This window comes from Augochlora pura, chromosome 3 (assembly GCF_028453695.1).
Source record: "Augochlora pura isolate Apur16 chromosome 3, APUR_v2.2.1, whole genome shotgun sequence".
Taxonomy (NCBI): Eukaryota; Metazoa; Arthropoda; class Insecta; order Hymenoptera; family Halictidae; genus Augochlora; species Augochlora pura.
Genome location: NC_135774.1, coordinates 14,481,311 through 14,498,464, shown reverse-complemented (window position 1 = coordinate 14,498,464; position 17,154 = coordinate 14,481,311). Strand labels below are relative to the sequence as shown.

General features: G+C 46.1%; 1 protein-coding gene across 3 annotated transcripts; it reads right to left on the bottom strand.

Moving 5' to 3' along the window:
* Nucleotides 1-5: 5 nt before the first annotated feature.
* Fs(2)ket (Importin subunit beta Fs(2)Ket) lies at nucleotides 6-15,900 on the bottom strand. 3 transcript variants are annotated; one of them, XM_078176751.1, is made up of 6 exons: nucleotides 15,372-15,900; nucleotides 14,299-14,357; nucleotides 14,041-14,223; nucleotides 13,597-13,950; nucleotides 11,499-13,513; nucleotides 6-140 (listed from the first exon to the last, which is right to left on the bottom strand). In XM_078176751.1, coding segments are annotated over exons 1-6 (2,673 nt in total). In that variant the 5' UTR covers nucleotides 15,433-15,900; the 3' UTR covers nucleotides 6-139. The 3 variants fall into 3 exon arrangements, with proteins under 3 accessions (XP_078032877.1, XP_078032876.1, XP_078032875.1); XM_078176750.1 differs by lacking the exon at nucleotides 6-140 and adding an exon at nucleotides 3,678-10,839 and having other exon boundaries at nucleotides 15,372-15,898; XM_078176749.1 differs by lacking the exon at nucleotides 6-140 and having other exon boundaries at nucleotides 11,495-13,513.
* Nucleotides 15,901-17,154: the final 1,254 nt, after the last annotated feature.

The window sequence follows — 17,154 nt, the reverse complement described above, 5'->3', positions numbered from 1 at the left end:
CATTTGTTCCATCCTGGCGTATCCCCTCGCCGACGTTCTTCCGACCCTGACGGCGTCCTCCGCGGACCCACAGGGCACGTCGTTTCCGGGTAAAACGTATTTCGATAGCCTGCCAGCACTCGCAGCCGGTCTAGTAAGTTCTGGTAAAGAAACGGACCGAAAAGTGTCTGATGAATTAGGAGCACGCACGGTGTTCCCGGCCGCGATTCACCGTGCTCGATCGGCGACGCGACGCTGCTCTCTTCGAATCTACCGATCCTCGACGCTCGACGCACCGACGGAGTTCGAAAGCGGACAGGACACCGAGACGACGCGCGAAAGGGAACTCCTGCGAGCCGTTTCACTAAAACTCAATTCCACGAGTCGAATCACTCCGGGATCTTGATCGCGAACACACCGATATTGTTCAGCTCCCGGATATAGTACATCAAGTATGATCGAAGGGAACTCTCGGGAACGATTTTCACTAATGGTAGACTGGTATCTCGCGCACGCACTATCGCGCTGCGTTTCACGCGCGGGAAAGGAAATCGAAGAAATGCCGGAGAGACGGCGACTTCGGCGACGCGTGCCGTGGGGTCTGCCCTTCTAATTCAATTGGGTTAAGGGTACTTAGAGCAGATTAGGAACACTGCTGACACATGCTGCGTGGCGGCCGCGATTCATTCTTCGGGACACACCGCGTGACTTCCATCCTCGGATCGTCCGATCGATCGGCGTTCGATAAACTTTCGATTACTATCGCCGACACGGTTAGCCCTTCCATATGCCGAAAGCTAGCCCTTCCATATGCGGAACCGGTTCTACGAAATTGTCTTAGAAACCGTCGGCGGTTCCCGACTGCATACATTATACTTTTATGCACCTGGCTCTAAAATGAAATACAGTGCGTCTAGTAATCATAAAATCACCCGAAAATTCGCTTTTATAAGTAAAAGTTAATATAATAATAAATTGAGTAATAGAATCTTTTATTCTGTTTTCCTTTGTTTTAACAAGTAGAATATATTCTTTTAGGGGATCGTTTAGTTCATTCATCATTATATTAACTCCGGTAAATAAAGACTGAATATTTTTAGGTAATCTTGTGAGTTATGAGACGCTAAATTTTTCATTTTAAATTATGATTTAGGATGACAGAATTTAGAAAATTCTCTGTCTTGTTCTCGACGAATGAAACGGGGCCCCACGCTTTTTGGTAGCACCTGTCCCCACGTAGGATGATTGAGACGCAGCTGGTAGGTGAAAATGTGATAGGATTTTTCTATTTTCGTACGGCATCAACGATCACGGGAATTCACGGGATCACGAAGCGTACGGCTTCGTCCTGATCCGAACTAATCCAATTGATGAAGTAAAAGATCAGGCGGCAATTGTGAGTTTCCGTCGACCGGGTGTCCAAAGTTTCGCGTCGCCGCGGCCCGATAAATTTTCCACCGGTTTCGGTCGTCGATCAAGCTTTTATCGAATCGTACGCGACGGGTCAAGGCGGACGATTAGTAACGAAAAGAAAAAAAAACAAAATAGTAGGAGGGAGAAAGAGCATCGATGCAAGAGCGACGGACTGGTAATAATGGCGTCACTGCTTGTGTACAGATTCAAATTGGTTTTTTATTCACGGTCAATTATCTCGGCTCTTTAATTCCTTTTTATCGATTGTTCGAATTTTGTTTTCTGTTCTGTGTGTATGTGTTTTTGTTTCTTTATGTTTGTAGGTTCTCGCGAAACAGAAATGGAACGAAAAAGAAAATTCAGCGATGACAATCGCGAGGAAGCAATTCGCGTTCCAGCCGATTTCTGCTGTATACGGGTCTCGTATTTTGTTTTGTTTTGTTTTCTTCCCGAATCGGCGAACGAGACGCGCGTCGTTTTACATTTTTTTTCGGACAGCCAAATGGTCTTCTTTTCGTTTCCGTTTCTGTCGAGACGGCGAATCGAAGTTGCGACGTTAATTAGCAAGTCGAAATGATATCGTATGGCACAGTCGCTTGGCGATTCACAATTAATCGGTGTTTCTTGCACACAGTGAGGAGTACAGCCAGCCACATTAATGTTCGCGCGGTAACCGATCTGGCGCTCGTAAACAGATCCGAGCGGATCCGAGATAAGCGATTTCAATTGGCCGAAAGTGGAAGAAAGGCGGGAGAAACGAGAAAGAAGAGAAATAAAACGAAAAAGAAACGAAAGCCGCGGAATCCGATCGTGTTTTTTTTTCTCGCGCTCGGGCGCGACCTTTGAATTTTACGCGCGATTGTTTTCTCCGCGACGGCCCTCTCTTCACCGGACCCTTATCTCGGTTTATACTCCGACATTAATGTGACCGATCATACACGTTCTCGAGCACACTTGTTCTTCCAAAGGGATTCGCCACTCTCCCCCAGTCACTCCACGATCGCTCTCTGCCACACAGATTCAAGCGATACAGCCGAAGTCACATAGTCGTTGTCATTTGGAAATCTTTCACAATGAACACAGGCTCCTCGCAGGATCACACGACTCTGACGCAGCAAAAACCGAAAAAGGAAACGTGCAGTAAACACGATTGGACACCTCGTGCGTGCCGCACCCTCTCCCGTTTCTACGATTTCACGCGAAATCGCCTGATCGCGGAATCGTCTCTCGTCGTCTAACAAAATAAAGCTCCAGTATGAGTGAGTTTCTTTTGAGCATCACACCCCCCCGTCATCCAACACCTCGATCTCGTATCGATAGGAAAAATAATCTGTCGAGTGCATCGAGAGGCATCTTCTTGGCGATCGCGACTTTTCGTGCGGCGATCGAAAGCGACCGACTATCACCCATCAGAGAAATACTCGATTCGATAGTTCGACGAATGACGATAGTTCAACCCTTACTTAAATCGATTCAAATTTTCTCAAAGCATTGTCTATCATTGTCAGAGATTGAATAAAAACGACGAGATCTACAGGTCCCATAAACTGGATCTCTATAGATCTTACATAACCTAGATCTAGAAAAATGCTTCTGAAAAGTCGATTGCAAATTTCAAAAAATTACTGCGGCCATTTTGAAGTTCTGTAAAGGAACGACACTCTGGCCAAAGGGGTAGCAAATTAAATTTTATATACTTACTACATCGGGACAGTTTGTTGAAAAAAATATTTTTAAATGTTCTAGGTTCGAATTTAGGGTGTTCATGGTCCTCTTTCGATCGTCGTTGTTTAATTTCGGATTACGTATAATCGAACGATACGAGAATAGGCCTTGATCGTTTCGTTAGCATTCTCTTTTTGTCTGAAGGTCCCGATTAGAAGGGCGATTCGATGTGAGTAATCGAGCTGCAGGGGAAAAAGATTGGAGAGGGTGAGCAAATTACATATTCGCAGGCTAAACAGGACTCCCATCATCCAACACTCGTCGTTTATTCTGATTAGTTATTTTTTTTTGTCGTGTTCTCTTTTGCTTCAGCCCCACGTATCATAGTCCGAATAGTTCGCATGCGTAAATCATAAATCGTTGGCCCGATCGTCGATCGGCAGCACTCGACAGCAGCATTCTTTCTCTCTCACTCTTTCTCTCGCTCTCAAATTCTCTCTTTATATATATATAACCGCATCGCGACAAAAAATTCAATCTTCTCACACGCTCTTGTCTTCCCTCTTTTCACCCCTCTCTCTCTCTCTCTCTCTCTTCACTTGTCTCACTCTCGCTTTTGTTCTCTCTCTCTCTCTCTCTTTCTCTCCCTTTTTTTGTATTTTTTTCGCTATTTGCTATTTTATGTTTTCGATTTTTTTTTATCGTTTGTTTGTTTGTGTTCGCTTTTCTTCGCTAGTTTTCTTTTCTGCTTTGTTATCGCGCGGATATAATGCACGGCAATGGCGATCGATCCGCTCGAAATATAATCGAAGAAAAATATCAGAGGATCACCACATCCATACACACGCACATGTATACACGTAGTAGGCGTTCTCGCGCGGGCATCGATCATCCACGCTTTATTTTTTTTTTTTTTATTTTCCCCCCATTACCGTGCAACATTTTCCACCTCTGACGCATTGGAACAACACAACAGCTCTACGCGTTGGCCTCGTGTTTCGCGACTCGATCGTTTAAAAAATATTATCGAAAATATTGTCTCGTACGTACAACGGCACCGCGGTCTCGCGAGAGATATCGGAAGAAAGGAGAGACAGCTGCTTGCCAGCGGCTGCGGCAGCAGCAGCAGCGGTTGCGGCGGCAGCGGCAGCAGCAGAGTCCGACGGTGTCGCTGAAATCTCTCGAAAAATAACTTCGTGATCTGCTTTTATCTTTTCACCTTTTTCCTCATTCTTTCTCTCTCTCTCTCTCTCCTCTGCTCCCCGTTCTCTTTTGCTTTATACTGTACTTTAGTGCGTCTGTTCTCTGTCTATAAATTGCTTAAAAGATTTCAGCGACCGCCGCGCGGATCACGATCCCGATCGCGGACAGCTCTCCGAACTTCAGACCGCGTCACGATACAAAATTTATATAACTTTGTTTCTTTGTTTTTTTTTTTATTTCCATTCTTTGCATCTTCCTCTTCGTTTTATCGTCGTCGTTTTCCCCCCGGGTTTTTTAACGTGTACTTTTTCACTTTACAAATTTCCCATCCCCGTGAATAGTGACGCCGCGATTCACGACGAATCACGAGCCAACTCCTCGACGTCATTCTTCGCAGACTCTCTCGTTCTCTCTGTTACACTCTTTTACTCTATCTCCCCGTCTCTCTCGCGCTCGCACACATTAGCAGTCATACGTACTCTCTCTCTCTCTCTTGTTTTGTTGCTCTTCGTCTCGTCTATCTTACTCTCTCATCCTCTCTCTTTCTCTCACGTTCTCTCCCGCTCTCTCTCGTTCGCTCTCGCAACCCACGGAGCACACCGCATCATCGGTATAATTGTGATTTCTTACTCGTTCACAGCGCACATCATCACTGATACAGCGTAATGCACACGCTCACCTCCCTCTCTCGCTTCATTTTTATTTTAATAATGCTTATACATATACTTAATTACGCTCTCACGTACGTTCCCTATGAAGCATCGCACGCACTCTAGGAGTCTCGACGATGAAAAGGCTAACAACTAATAGTTCGATAAAGTATTATCGTGTATGAGTTTTTTTTCATCCGGGGAGCGCGGCCCCGGCGGTCCTCCGCGGGTGCGAAAATTACGGGTCCGCGCGACGTCCGCGCGAGCTCGCACGATGCGCGGCGAAACGCGTCGCCCCTATACGATTTGATATGTCTTAATGTGTAAAGCGAAATCCCATAACACGACGCGCGACCGAGCATCGAACCCCATCGGTTTCCCTCGCGATCGGTCGAAGCTGCTGGCACGGATCGACTCCGCGCATCCCTCGCGCGTCTGTCCGCCAAATTCCATCGTGCTGCGAGTATCCGAATCGAGATCGATTTAACAGAAACGTGATCCAGCTCGTCGCGCGATCACGCTTCCGTCGGATCGACGATTGCACGCGACATCTGCAGCCCCGCGAGATTTGGCGGACCGATGCGCACGGACGCGGCGAACCGTCTCGATGGGGTTCGCTTTCCCTTCGATCACGCCCCTCGAAAATCTCCCTAATGCAATTGAGAATCGTGTAAACGCTCTAGTCGCCGCAGAAAATTCGATTCTCTACGCGTGCATCGTTGCCATGAGCAATTCCTCTGAAAGAATAAAACCGAATCAGAACAGGTGCAAGGTTTTGGTCTCCCGGGGCGACAACGTGGTCCGCCCGAGCTCGCGCGGACAGACGGCGGACGCGCTCAGCACCTTGGCGTCTCCGCGAATCATTTAGGAAAGTCTCGATGACCCCGAGCAACGATTAGTGTGCGCGTTAGGCTAGCCCGAGAGTGCGTGGACCACTCGCCACGTCTCGCCAGTGAATAGACAAAAATAATTACCGTCGGAGGAGCGAAATTGTCAGCGCTCGGGATCACGAGGATTTTTTTTTTGTCGACGATCTTTCGAGGATTAAGAGATCATGCTTGGAGGACCGGCGAGAACCACCGGCTACAGCCGCGCCGCCTTTCAAGGTAGAACATCGACCCCTCGCACACGAGAGTCTCTCCAAAAGATCACAGTCGCGTATATAATATAATTTTCTTCTCGCTCACTCTTTCTCTCTCTCTCACTCACTCTCTCCCATTCACTCCCTCTTTCACCCTTTTGTATTCGTCTCACTTAGCATCTCACTTCGTTCACGGCACGACCGGCGTTTCGTTTCCTAGTTTCCTCGCCTCCAACCTTCCACGTTTCCACGACGCACACCATCTTCTTCGCAATCTCTCTCTCTCTCTCTCTTTCATTCTCATCTCGAACGAACTGCCTCGCACCTGATCACGCGATTCGCAACGAGTTTCATCCTTCCACCGCATCCTCGGACAATCAAGTTTTAATTCTCTAGCAAACGATTATCTAAGAGAAAAATCTGCCGGTCAACGCTGGGACGGCAGAGAGAGCTAGGATCAATTTCCGTCCCAGGAAAAAAATTAATTGTGCATTGACTAGTTTTTCGTAAAACGAATTTCAATTTTCGCGAATTTCGTTAAAAGATCTATTAGAACAACTCACGTGTTTTAAGAACACCTGAGAAACATGTCGAAGAAGAACAATAAATAAATTTGTAAATAATTCTAAATGCATTCGATTATATTTCCGTCAAACAGATCCACCGTTCGAGACTTAAAGGAATGTGTTACTAGTACGAAATACTTGTCGATAAAGTTTCCAAAACGCCGATAATCCATCTGTGTTCACTTACAGTGTCTCGCAGTTTACAATATTCTGACCACCGTGTCAACAATTAGTACGAATAAAAAAATTAACAAACCCACGGTTCTCTGCCGATAGAAACGGAACAGCCAGGAAATTTTGCAAACGCTTGAGCAATGGAGTCGAATTTCGATCACAGTTTTCGAAGTCTACAGGCTCCTAAAAAGGGAACGCTGTTCTAATTCGTTGCGCAGTGGATATAATAAATTTCGATTGTCCAAATGCAAACGAAGGATTCGGTGCGAGATAATAAATATAATTAATTTGCGAGTCGGAATCACGAGCGAGCGAGTTCCGGTATCATATCTGCGAAAAACACTGCACTCCTCTCTCTTTCTCTCTCTCTCTGTCGTGGTTCTTCTCTTTCACTCTCTTTATCGAACACTCTCTCTTCCTTTTTTTTTATCTATATATATATACCTTTCTCTCCCTCATTCTCCCGTTCCGCATCTCGTTCACCCTTTCTCTCTTTCCCTCAATACTCTCTGCTACGTGGAATGTAAAATAAAAAGGATAGTTTTCGCCTCGGCGTTTCATTTTCTCTTTTTTCTTTCTCTTTTGGGTTCTTCGTTATCTTTTGTTTTCTCTTGTCTTTTTCGTATATTTATTTACGGGATTCGGGCCGATTCTTGTCGACGGATCGGCACAGGGTTCAGCGAGGACAGTGACGCTATATATACGTGTGTTTCTATATTATATAATATATATGTATATCTGATTCGCGATTAAATATCGGAACGAAGCTGCATTTTTTTGTTTTCTATGGAGGTTTCTTGTGGTTCTTTTTTCGTCGGTAAAGTGGAAGACACCGTGCGTGTTTCGTCGGTTAGAAAATTTTCGAAAGGATCCTCCGTAACGTAAAATGAAGTACAGTAAAAAAAAAAAAAAAATCGAAAGAAGAACGGCACGCTGAAACAATTACGGCGAATTCGCGCGAAACGGCAAAGAGATCAAGGTTATTAGGCTCCAGTCTATCAGCCAGTGGCTCGCCGAAAAACGATTTCACCCCATTCCCTCTTATTCCCCCCTCTTTCTTTCTCTCTCCCCCAACCCCTGTGTTTGTAGTTCGTCAAACGTTTTGTGTTTTTTAAAAACTAGATCGACTTCTTCTCCTCTTGTTTCCCTTACACGCTAAGTTTGGCAATATCGATCGTTAACAGTAAAAAAATTATATATGTATATATATTTATTTATACTCAGACGTGGAGCAGAGACTTTGTTTTCATCCTCGATATGTAAAATCGTAAAAAAGATAATCAATTTAATAAAAACTCTTCTCTTTGTTCTCGTTTCGTTATTTTTTTGTAGTTCAGTCGTCCCGCAATCAATTCCCTTTTCCCATTTCTTGTTCTTTCTTTTGTTTTGGTTGCCCGTTCACCGCCACGCCAATGCAAATAACTCTTTTTTTTCATATTTCGTATAATAATCCCATCGCTGTTCGAAAACGCTTTCTCTATTCCAATCGAACCGCCCCCCTAGGTACATCGGTGGCTGCTAAACACTGGCAACAAATTTTCGCCTAAACCGCGGTTCTGTATACGCTCGCGCGCTCCTGTCGGTGTTGTGAATGTGTGAGAGTTTTTTTCCTGTACGAGTACGTCACACGGAACGAGGCGGTTCCCCGAAAAACAGAGAAAAACGTAGAAGAATTGAATCGCTACGAAACGATCGAAATCTCGAATGTGTTCAGTCGCAGTGTGTATATGTCTGTCTCTCTCTATATATGCATATATATATTCGTGTAAGTGTGTGTTGTGCTGGCAAAGTATTTGGAATGCATGGCACTACCACAGCCACGTTTCGAGCCACGTGACGCAACGTCGTTTTATATTATTAGAGTGGCCCGACCGTCCGGTTAATCTTTCGTGTAAAATGTTGCTAAATAACGCGACGGTCTAAGCCTCGAGCTGTCGGAGCCCCGGCCACAAAGAATAGAAACTTATTGTGACCTCAGATGTCCTCGAGGCGTCCCAGATTCGCTTCCGGGGACGTCTCGGGACGCGACATCTCCCACGGAAGAAGGGGCTGCGCTGCTCTCGCGCGAGACACGTTTGAGATGACCTAATCCAAAATGTCCGAGCTTCGGGGTAATTCGTCTATCAATTTGATTTTCTTCCTCGGACAAATCGTGGCTGACGATTCACGGACTAGATCATGTCAATCACCATCCTCGGATTTACGCGGTCACCGTGATCGTTCGATTGTTCGCCGTCCCCTGATCAATAAGCCCGGAAGACCGATCTCCTCTAATTATGGTCGATCAACGAGCGTCGGTGGGACAGGAAGAAAATTCTCAAAAATTGTACGATTATCGTCCCGATAATGGCAGTGCGAAAAGCTATCAGCCGACGTTTTTCTTTTCGTTGGCAACGATGACGGTGACCACGTGAAATCGTGTGTCTGTGTCGCAGGATCTCGGATGTGTGTGTGTTTATGTTTGTGTGTGTGCGTGGATGTACTTGTTAAATGAGGATAGTCGGGGTCTCGATCGTTGAATCGTATTTTTTGTTTTTTGGTTTCTTCCGAACTTTCGTCAGGCCGAACGAGGACTTCCGGTACAACTGAATAACTTATGCCAGCAAAATATTAATTTTAATTAATCAACAGCAACGGACATTCACGTACGGGGGGGTAAAAATAACATACACATCGTCATACTACAACTGATTCATTTCGATTCTCGCGCAGCACGATCGGACCAGGGGTCATCAAGGTTCCATCGAAGCTGACCATTTTCTGCCAGTTACTCGATCATCCCTTTCTTACCCTTAATTATCTCGCGCGCTCTCTCTCTCTCTCTTTCTCTCTATTTTTCTTTCTTTCTCTCGTTTCGACTCATTCGCTCTTGCTCTCTTTCTCTCTCTCTCTATTTTTCTTTCTCTCTTGCTCAAACACTCGGTTGCATCGGCATGTACGACAGTCAAGCAGCACTCCGAAAAGCAACTATATAAACAGTGTTTGCCCTCGCCCAATCGAGAATACACATATCTCGACATGCATACAGGTCGATAGACGACCATAATTGTTCCCGTAGATTCCTCCAACGAGCAATGGCGATCGTTCGAGCGAGAAATCGGGGAAAAAAGTCACGGAAACACGCTGTACAACGTTCGCGGGCTTTTAGCCACTAGCTACAGCCTCGCTACGTGATCAACATAATTTACTTTCTCTCTCTCATCACTCGAACACGTCCTCTTTCAACGGTGACAACGATTCTTTATTTGTACAACACACTCTCGCTATCATACTCCTCTTGGTATTTTTCTCTCCCTCTCACGCATACATACATCGTCTGTGTTTCTCATAGAAAAAAAAGACTGAACAACTGAAAGAACATGGAAAAAGAGACATTCTCCCGTTCAATTGTTCCCAGACACTCATCCTCATCATAATCGTCATCAGGTTCCGCAGTCTCTCTTGGTCTCCCTGTACTGGTGTGTCTCACTCTCATTCTCACGCGTTCCGCTCGCATCACTTTCTCTCCGTCGCGCTCTCTCGTTTTCTCTCTCTCTCTCTCTCTCTCTCTCTCTCTCTCACATTCTCACTCTCTCTTTCTCACTGGCCACGATCACCGTCCATCGAGGTCGTCCTTCCCTCAGGTGCAACTTCTCAATCACGCGGGTAGAAGCCCCAGGCTCGTTATCAGGCATACTTGCATCACCGGAACATCTCGGGCAGGCTTCGGCCTTGGCCTTCATTCATCAGCAACATATCCACTTGCACTCCTCATCATCCGTGGTTTTTTCTCGGCATCCGGCAGGCAGACAGGTATTATTCATTATTATATTCGTTATCTTTCTCACTTGCGTTACTCTTATTTCTCTCGTGTTATGTTATGCGTTTTTTTTTTATGTTTTTGAAATCTCGACCAATGGGCTGCGCTCTGTGCGCCGGTACTCGGAATATACCGTCGCCAGACAGGGACACGTGCAGACTCATCATCACCGCATCATCGTCATCGCTTCGGAACGCTCACGCACATCTATCAACTCGCATCCGCACCATCCAATCTTGTTGTCTTTGTATTGTGTTTGATAGCTTTCTAGTCAAATCAAATTGCACGACAGTACAACCGTGGGGTGATCTGTAAACAACAAAAGCGAGCCAAATATCAATAACCGTCGCCCACCGGTGTTAATTATACTTTTTTTGATTTTCTTTTTTTTTCCGCTAATTTACTTAAGGTCCCTTTCTTTATCAAGTCGAATACGAGGGGGGCCGCCCATAATTTAACCGTTAATTTACCCCGCGCGTGCGCGCCCACCCCCCATCCCTCTTTCTCTTTTGTCTTTGCTGATGTTCAGGACTGCCTGTCACTGATAATCCCGCCCGTATCAATGAACACGCCGCAAAGACGGAAACGGCCGTGTCAATCTTGAGAAGGGCATCGAGAATGGATGAGACGAGCGATTAATCGATCATGAATCGGCACGAATAAAAGATGAGCGTACATTCACCACACATCGTTCACACGAGAAAGTGATTCGGTAGTCGTTTACCAAAAGGTACATATCAATGACCCTGAAAAATTGATATTGAGATCGTCGATCTGAACAATGTTTCTCAGCCTTTGTAGAGCGTTCGTTGAATTCGACCATGAAGAACTTTGCTCCAGCACCTGGTTGCTTAAATAACAAATAATATCAGGATGTCCAATAGCATCGAAATTGTACCCTTTGGAGAACAACCACCGACGGTTCAACGTACAGGAGAGGGGGGTAATAGAAAAATAAATCTACTCACCAACTGGACGTCGAGTTGGCAGCGATGTGGTGTTTCCGAACCTCTTTGGACGCCCAGATAGCCAAAGCCTTTGTCTTCTGGTTGCGCGATCGTTTCGCCTTTTCCAGAAGATCGGTGAGCGGTTTAGTCTCCACGATCGGCAACAGTTTCGCCCCGAAGGCGATGACCAGGTCACCCAGCAGACCTACAGAGGCCGTGATATTACCTTCCGAGTGCTCCCGGTCTTCGGCTATCGACGTGATGAACTGTATGATGAAGGGAACGTGCGGTTCCACGAGTGCTACCGCAGCGTCCGAGCAGAGGTTCGTTCCATCGCCACGGAGACCCTGAACGATGCCAGTATAGGCCTCGAGTACACCTTCTCGGAGCTCGTTCAGATAATCGATCATGTCATAGTCGCTCCTGTCAACGGTCGCCTGGGAGGCTTGCGCTAGAGTTTGCAGGACAACGTCCAAATATTTCTTGAACTCGGGGCCGATGCTGAGAGCGACGTCGCCGAAGACCGAGAATATCTGAGGCTTCACGGACCGATGGACCGTGTTGTTGCCGAGATTTTCCAACAGCAGAGTCATGATCTCGTCGCAGTAGGGAAGCATCTTGTTCTTCAAGGCCCGGCAGATGTCACCGGTCAGACCTACCGCGGTGCAGCACACCTGATACTCGGCGTGGTTCTTCAGTCCAAGGACGAGATACGGCTTGAACGAGTCCATGTACTTGAGGAAACCTTCGCCCAGCACCTCCACCAAAGTGGACACAGCCATCAGGGCGTCCTCTTGCACGCCTTCGGTTTTGCAAGAGTTCGAGTTGAACATGGAGAGCAAAGCCATCATGATTACATCGGATATCTGAGGAGCGTCCTCCGGGGTGACTTTGCGGAGCACAGATTGCAAGGTGGCGCAGAGCAGTGACTGCAGATCGTTGTATTGAGCTCGATCCGAATGGGTCTGGATATGCGATTCCATTTGCAGTACCTGCTGCAACCTCTCCAGGATCACCATCGTCGTCTTCTGCACGGTCACGTAACAATCGCGGGGCGAGTTCTTCACCATCTCCATCAGGGCCTCGTAAGCCGCCGACCTTAAGTTAGCCTGGGCACCGTCCGGTCTATCCGTGGTCTCCAACAGTCTCTGAACGATGTAGTCGAAGTACTCGGACATGCAATACGTATCCGGTTGTTCTCCGTGTTCCGAGTTCTCGGCAGTTTCGTAACTGGCCTCTGCTAGCCCCGTGAACGCCCAGCAAACGTTTGCCGCCACGCGTGGCTCCGCCTTCAAGCCGTTTATCAACGCTTCCAGCAGAGGTTTCAAGTACGTATCGTTGATCACTGCCTCCGGTATGATGTCGCAGATACGACCGAACGTCCAGGCCGCCGTGTCTCTTACGGCCACGCTGTCATCGTACATCAACTCGATCAACGTCGGCATGCCCTGCTCTACCAGCGGTTTGACCGTTCCAGGGTCCAAACCACCGAGGACCGAACCGAATGCCATCAACGCAGCGTCCCGATACCTCCAGTCGGCGCTCTTTATGTTGTCCTTGATAAATGGAAGAACATGTGGAACGATAGCCTCCTCGCAGCATGTAGACAATAACATCAAACACACTCCAGCTGCTTTCGAGGGATTCCAATCGTCTTCGTCGTCGAACTCCTCTTGCTTGGTAAGCTTTTTCATTAAGACAGGTACCAAGTACTGCAGAGCACCCTTCGCGTAATGCCTCGACACCTTGACAGGTGGTCTGCCTCCGTCCGACGCTTCGCCTTCTTCCATAGACAGATCGACTTCCTCGTCGGAAACGTTCGACCAGAACTCAATTCCTTGCAGTGCGACCTCATCGATATCCGATTTCATGGCTTCCAAAGTAATAGGAAAAAGTGCTGGAGCCATGTAGGGCTCCATGTATTGATAATACAAAGACATAATTTTTACAAGACACTGTAAAGCAGCTACTTTGATCTGAGTGTTCAACGACTGAGTCGCTTCGCATACTACCTCCATAATAAAGTTTCTCTCCCTCTGTAAAGACAAACGCGATGGAATTATGGAATACCGTCCGACACGAACCTAAAGGGATGTAGTGTGTTTTACAAGATACCAACCTCTATCTCGAAATTTCCTTTGGTGAATTCTAAAGAATTATACAACGCGCTCGTAGCGGCGAAGCGAACATTATGCGAAGTGCTAGATCCCTGCATGCCGTGAATGATCGCTGTGAGAATTTGATTAGACTGTGGTACCAAAACATCGCTTTCGATTTCCTGACAAATGTATCCAATTGCCTCCAGCGTTGCCTCTTTCATTATTTCGGTGCTGCTCGGATTAGCGACATTGTGGACTAGTAACTGAATAATATTACCCCATTGACCAACAGGTAATTCGGCGACAGCGACGTATGCCACGCATTGGGCCGCTGAACTTGGCCTGTTGTTCTCTGTTCCAAGAGCTCCCAAAATCTATCGATAAACCAACATGGCATTACATACCCTATACTTTACATTCTAGCGGAACCATTAATTTGTTTATTCGAGACACTATTCTCTTACATTTTTCTTAATAAATTCCCTGATTTCAACTGGAATTGCCAACCAGCGCTGCTGATACTGATATTTCAAGAGGGGGTCTTTGGATGTGAGTTGATTTTTGAGTTGCAGACCTGCTGCCATACGGGCAACAGGAGTTGCTGCGGCTGTAACCAGCACGGCGCTGAGTTGTTGCATAAATCCATGCTGAAAAAATCAAACAGACCGTTGAGAACCGTTGCTCCGTAATGAAGTAGTTCCTATTTACGATGAATAACTTACGAGATTAGTTTGCGCTGCTTGCTGCAAGAAATCTTGTGCAGCTTCCAGCTGATTTTTATCTGTAATTGCAAAATATCAATCATGCTATTGTCTAGTAGAAATCTATTATAAGAGGAAACATCTGACCGAGACAAAGTTAAAGCTGAACAAGGATGAAACAAAGAAAATACTGGAAAAAGAAGAAATAAAGAAGAAAACAGAATGAAAAATAAATGAACTTGGTCCAAAGATGAATATCCTGATTATTTCGAATTGAAAGAAACGAAGAATGGAAGAGGCAATTGGATGTCCAGCATTTATTAAAAGATTAGAGGGAAATGGCAAAGATTAATAAGTTTAGCGAGATTGAAAGGCAAAAGAAACGTAAAAATATATATAGATAAATAAATGAAGAGATAGTGAAACCGAGTGAGAGTGAGAACGCACGAGATAAGATAGTTTAAAGATACATAAGATTAGGTTATTATAAACCGGGTAAAAATTTCTCGATCGCAAGGTCGAAAGAAAGAAATATACGCGTAAATCGTCGACTTGTTACAGCGAAAAACGATTCAAATCGACACGCTGCAAAAATTCGCGTGATGGATAGAGGTTAGAGAGGCACGATGCATTGATACCCGCGCCGTGCCAACCGACAACGGGGACGTGCAGTTTCGAGTAACCGTCACCGCGGGACAATACTTTTCCTGTCGCGAACAAAGCCACCTAGCAACAGCCAAGCAGGGCCGAATCCGAAACAAGATTCTCGCCTAACGATATCTTAAACGAACGCCAGCGTTTGGCTGCTAAAAAAATGACCGACGACCCGTCCAAACTAATTAAACTGGATGCGATCGCGAGGTGCTGCTCACCGGACGGAGCACAAAAGGGACGCGCACGCGGCTGGACGTTACTTTCTCAGGCAAGGTCGTGCGAACGGGGATAAAGAACGATCGTTGAAATCGTGTTTAAAAGGATCGTTCTAAACCGAGCGAGACATCGGATAAATAACGTGGAACATTCGGGAAACAGGTATCCTCGGTCTCGTGATGTCGCCTGCGGAGGAGAAGTACGATTGATCGAACAGTGCTCACCTGACGAGACGGTCCTCTCGAGGACCTGGATCAGTTGCACCGCCATTGAGTCCATCTGCATGATTGCGGCTGTTTATCGACGATTACTGTGCTGCTGCTCGTAAACTCTTATGCCCTGATAGGAAACGTCTCCTGGTCGCGGCCGGCGGACAGCCACATGTAGCCACCACCGATTCAACTGGCTCGACGACGTACCCCCCTTCTACCCACTTCCTGCCAGTGCTCGGTTTCTGCTTCCTTCCACAACGTGCCGCGCAGTGATATCCGCGCCCTTTGATTATCTCGCGCCTACTACGCACCGACCGCTACCCTGTCCACTCCACCAAGGCGAGAATTTCCAGCTCCGATTCCTTCGCTTCCACCAATGCCAGGCGATAAGGCGATAGAACGTACGCCGAAGGTACCGTGGATGTCGCCAAACCACTGTCACGAGTGTCAAGTTTCTCCGACGCGATCGTCGTATTTTCTCGAGCGGGACTATTTTCTCGATGCGCCGTACGAAATTCTTGTTTCCCGCATGCGCGGCCTGGCGACGCGCGCGACATCTTTATCGCCGACAGCGCTCCCGCGGCTGCGCGGGCATCCCGGCCGTTATGCCACCAAATTTGAATTTGATTGCACGGGAGCACCACGCACGTTGCCATGCGATTCGCGATCGCGCGCTTCGCTCGCACGCGACGTTCGTTCCGAACTTGGTCGTCGACGCCTCGAACATGTCTCAAACGGAATTTGTTGGTTGGATCGCGGCTCTCGAGCGAGAAATCTTATGCTCGTTGCTTTCTTCGCGAGAGGTGGTTGACGGATTTCCTTTTTTTATGTCAGTGTAAAATGCGATAGTTGTATAATTGTTAAACAAATGTAGACTGCTGGCATTGTGACTTGTTTTCACAATAATTCATTACGGGAAAATATATTTTACAACGGGACAGATTTTGTCCGCGCTTTAGTTGCGAATTTGTTGAACTTTGTTCAACGATGCATATTATTTTCTGTTTTATATTTGAATAAATATATAGCTAAATCGATGCTGTTTTATTTGGAAATAATTCTTGATTAATGCAGGAAGTATTTGATGATTGGAAGTTGTTTAAAAAAATAACAAAATGCTTGTGGTACGCATAGACGGATGAAATAGTTACACTTTGAGATAAATTATGGGAAACAATTAATTTTCGCCTAATTCGAATATAATTTAGTAGAAAATCAGTAAAAATTCGTGCCTTACGATTCTTCATCATGGAAATACGCAAAGAACATTTATTTAATACAGAAATTAAAAAAAAATCTCGAGGTACTGCAAATGTTCATGCACGCAGATCTCTTCTGACGTCTAAAAAAATTAATTACGACGCGATTGGGGGATAAGTTTTGTCGAAGACGGCTAGAAATTGATGATGAACGGTTATATGATAGAAAAGAACAGCATAGAAATAGTGCTGCTACATAGAAGCCGCGAGATCTGAACGTTAGAGAACTGGTATGGGACACCAGGTGGGTTTTATTCAAACTGGCTGAGCCCCTAACAACAGTCGCGTTCCCTTGGGACCATTGACAATCCTCCGGTCTGTGAAAAGCGCGCAGGAAAGGGGTTACAATGCCTCTAGGAGGCGAAACGTTTCTTCTGGTAGAGAATCAATTGTAACAGGGTTATTTTAATAGATTTAATGAAACGATATACAGAATACATTTGCTTTCGTAATGCATCGCAACGCATCGTCCGCGTGCCTTACCATCTATATCACATATCAATTTCTTTTATTTATAAAATATAATGGTCATAATG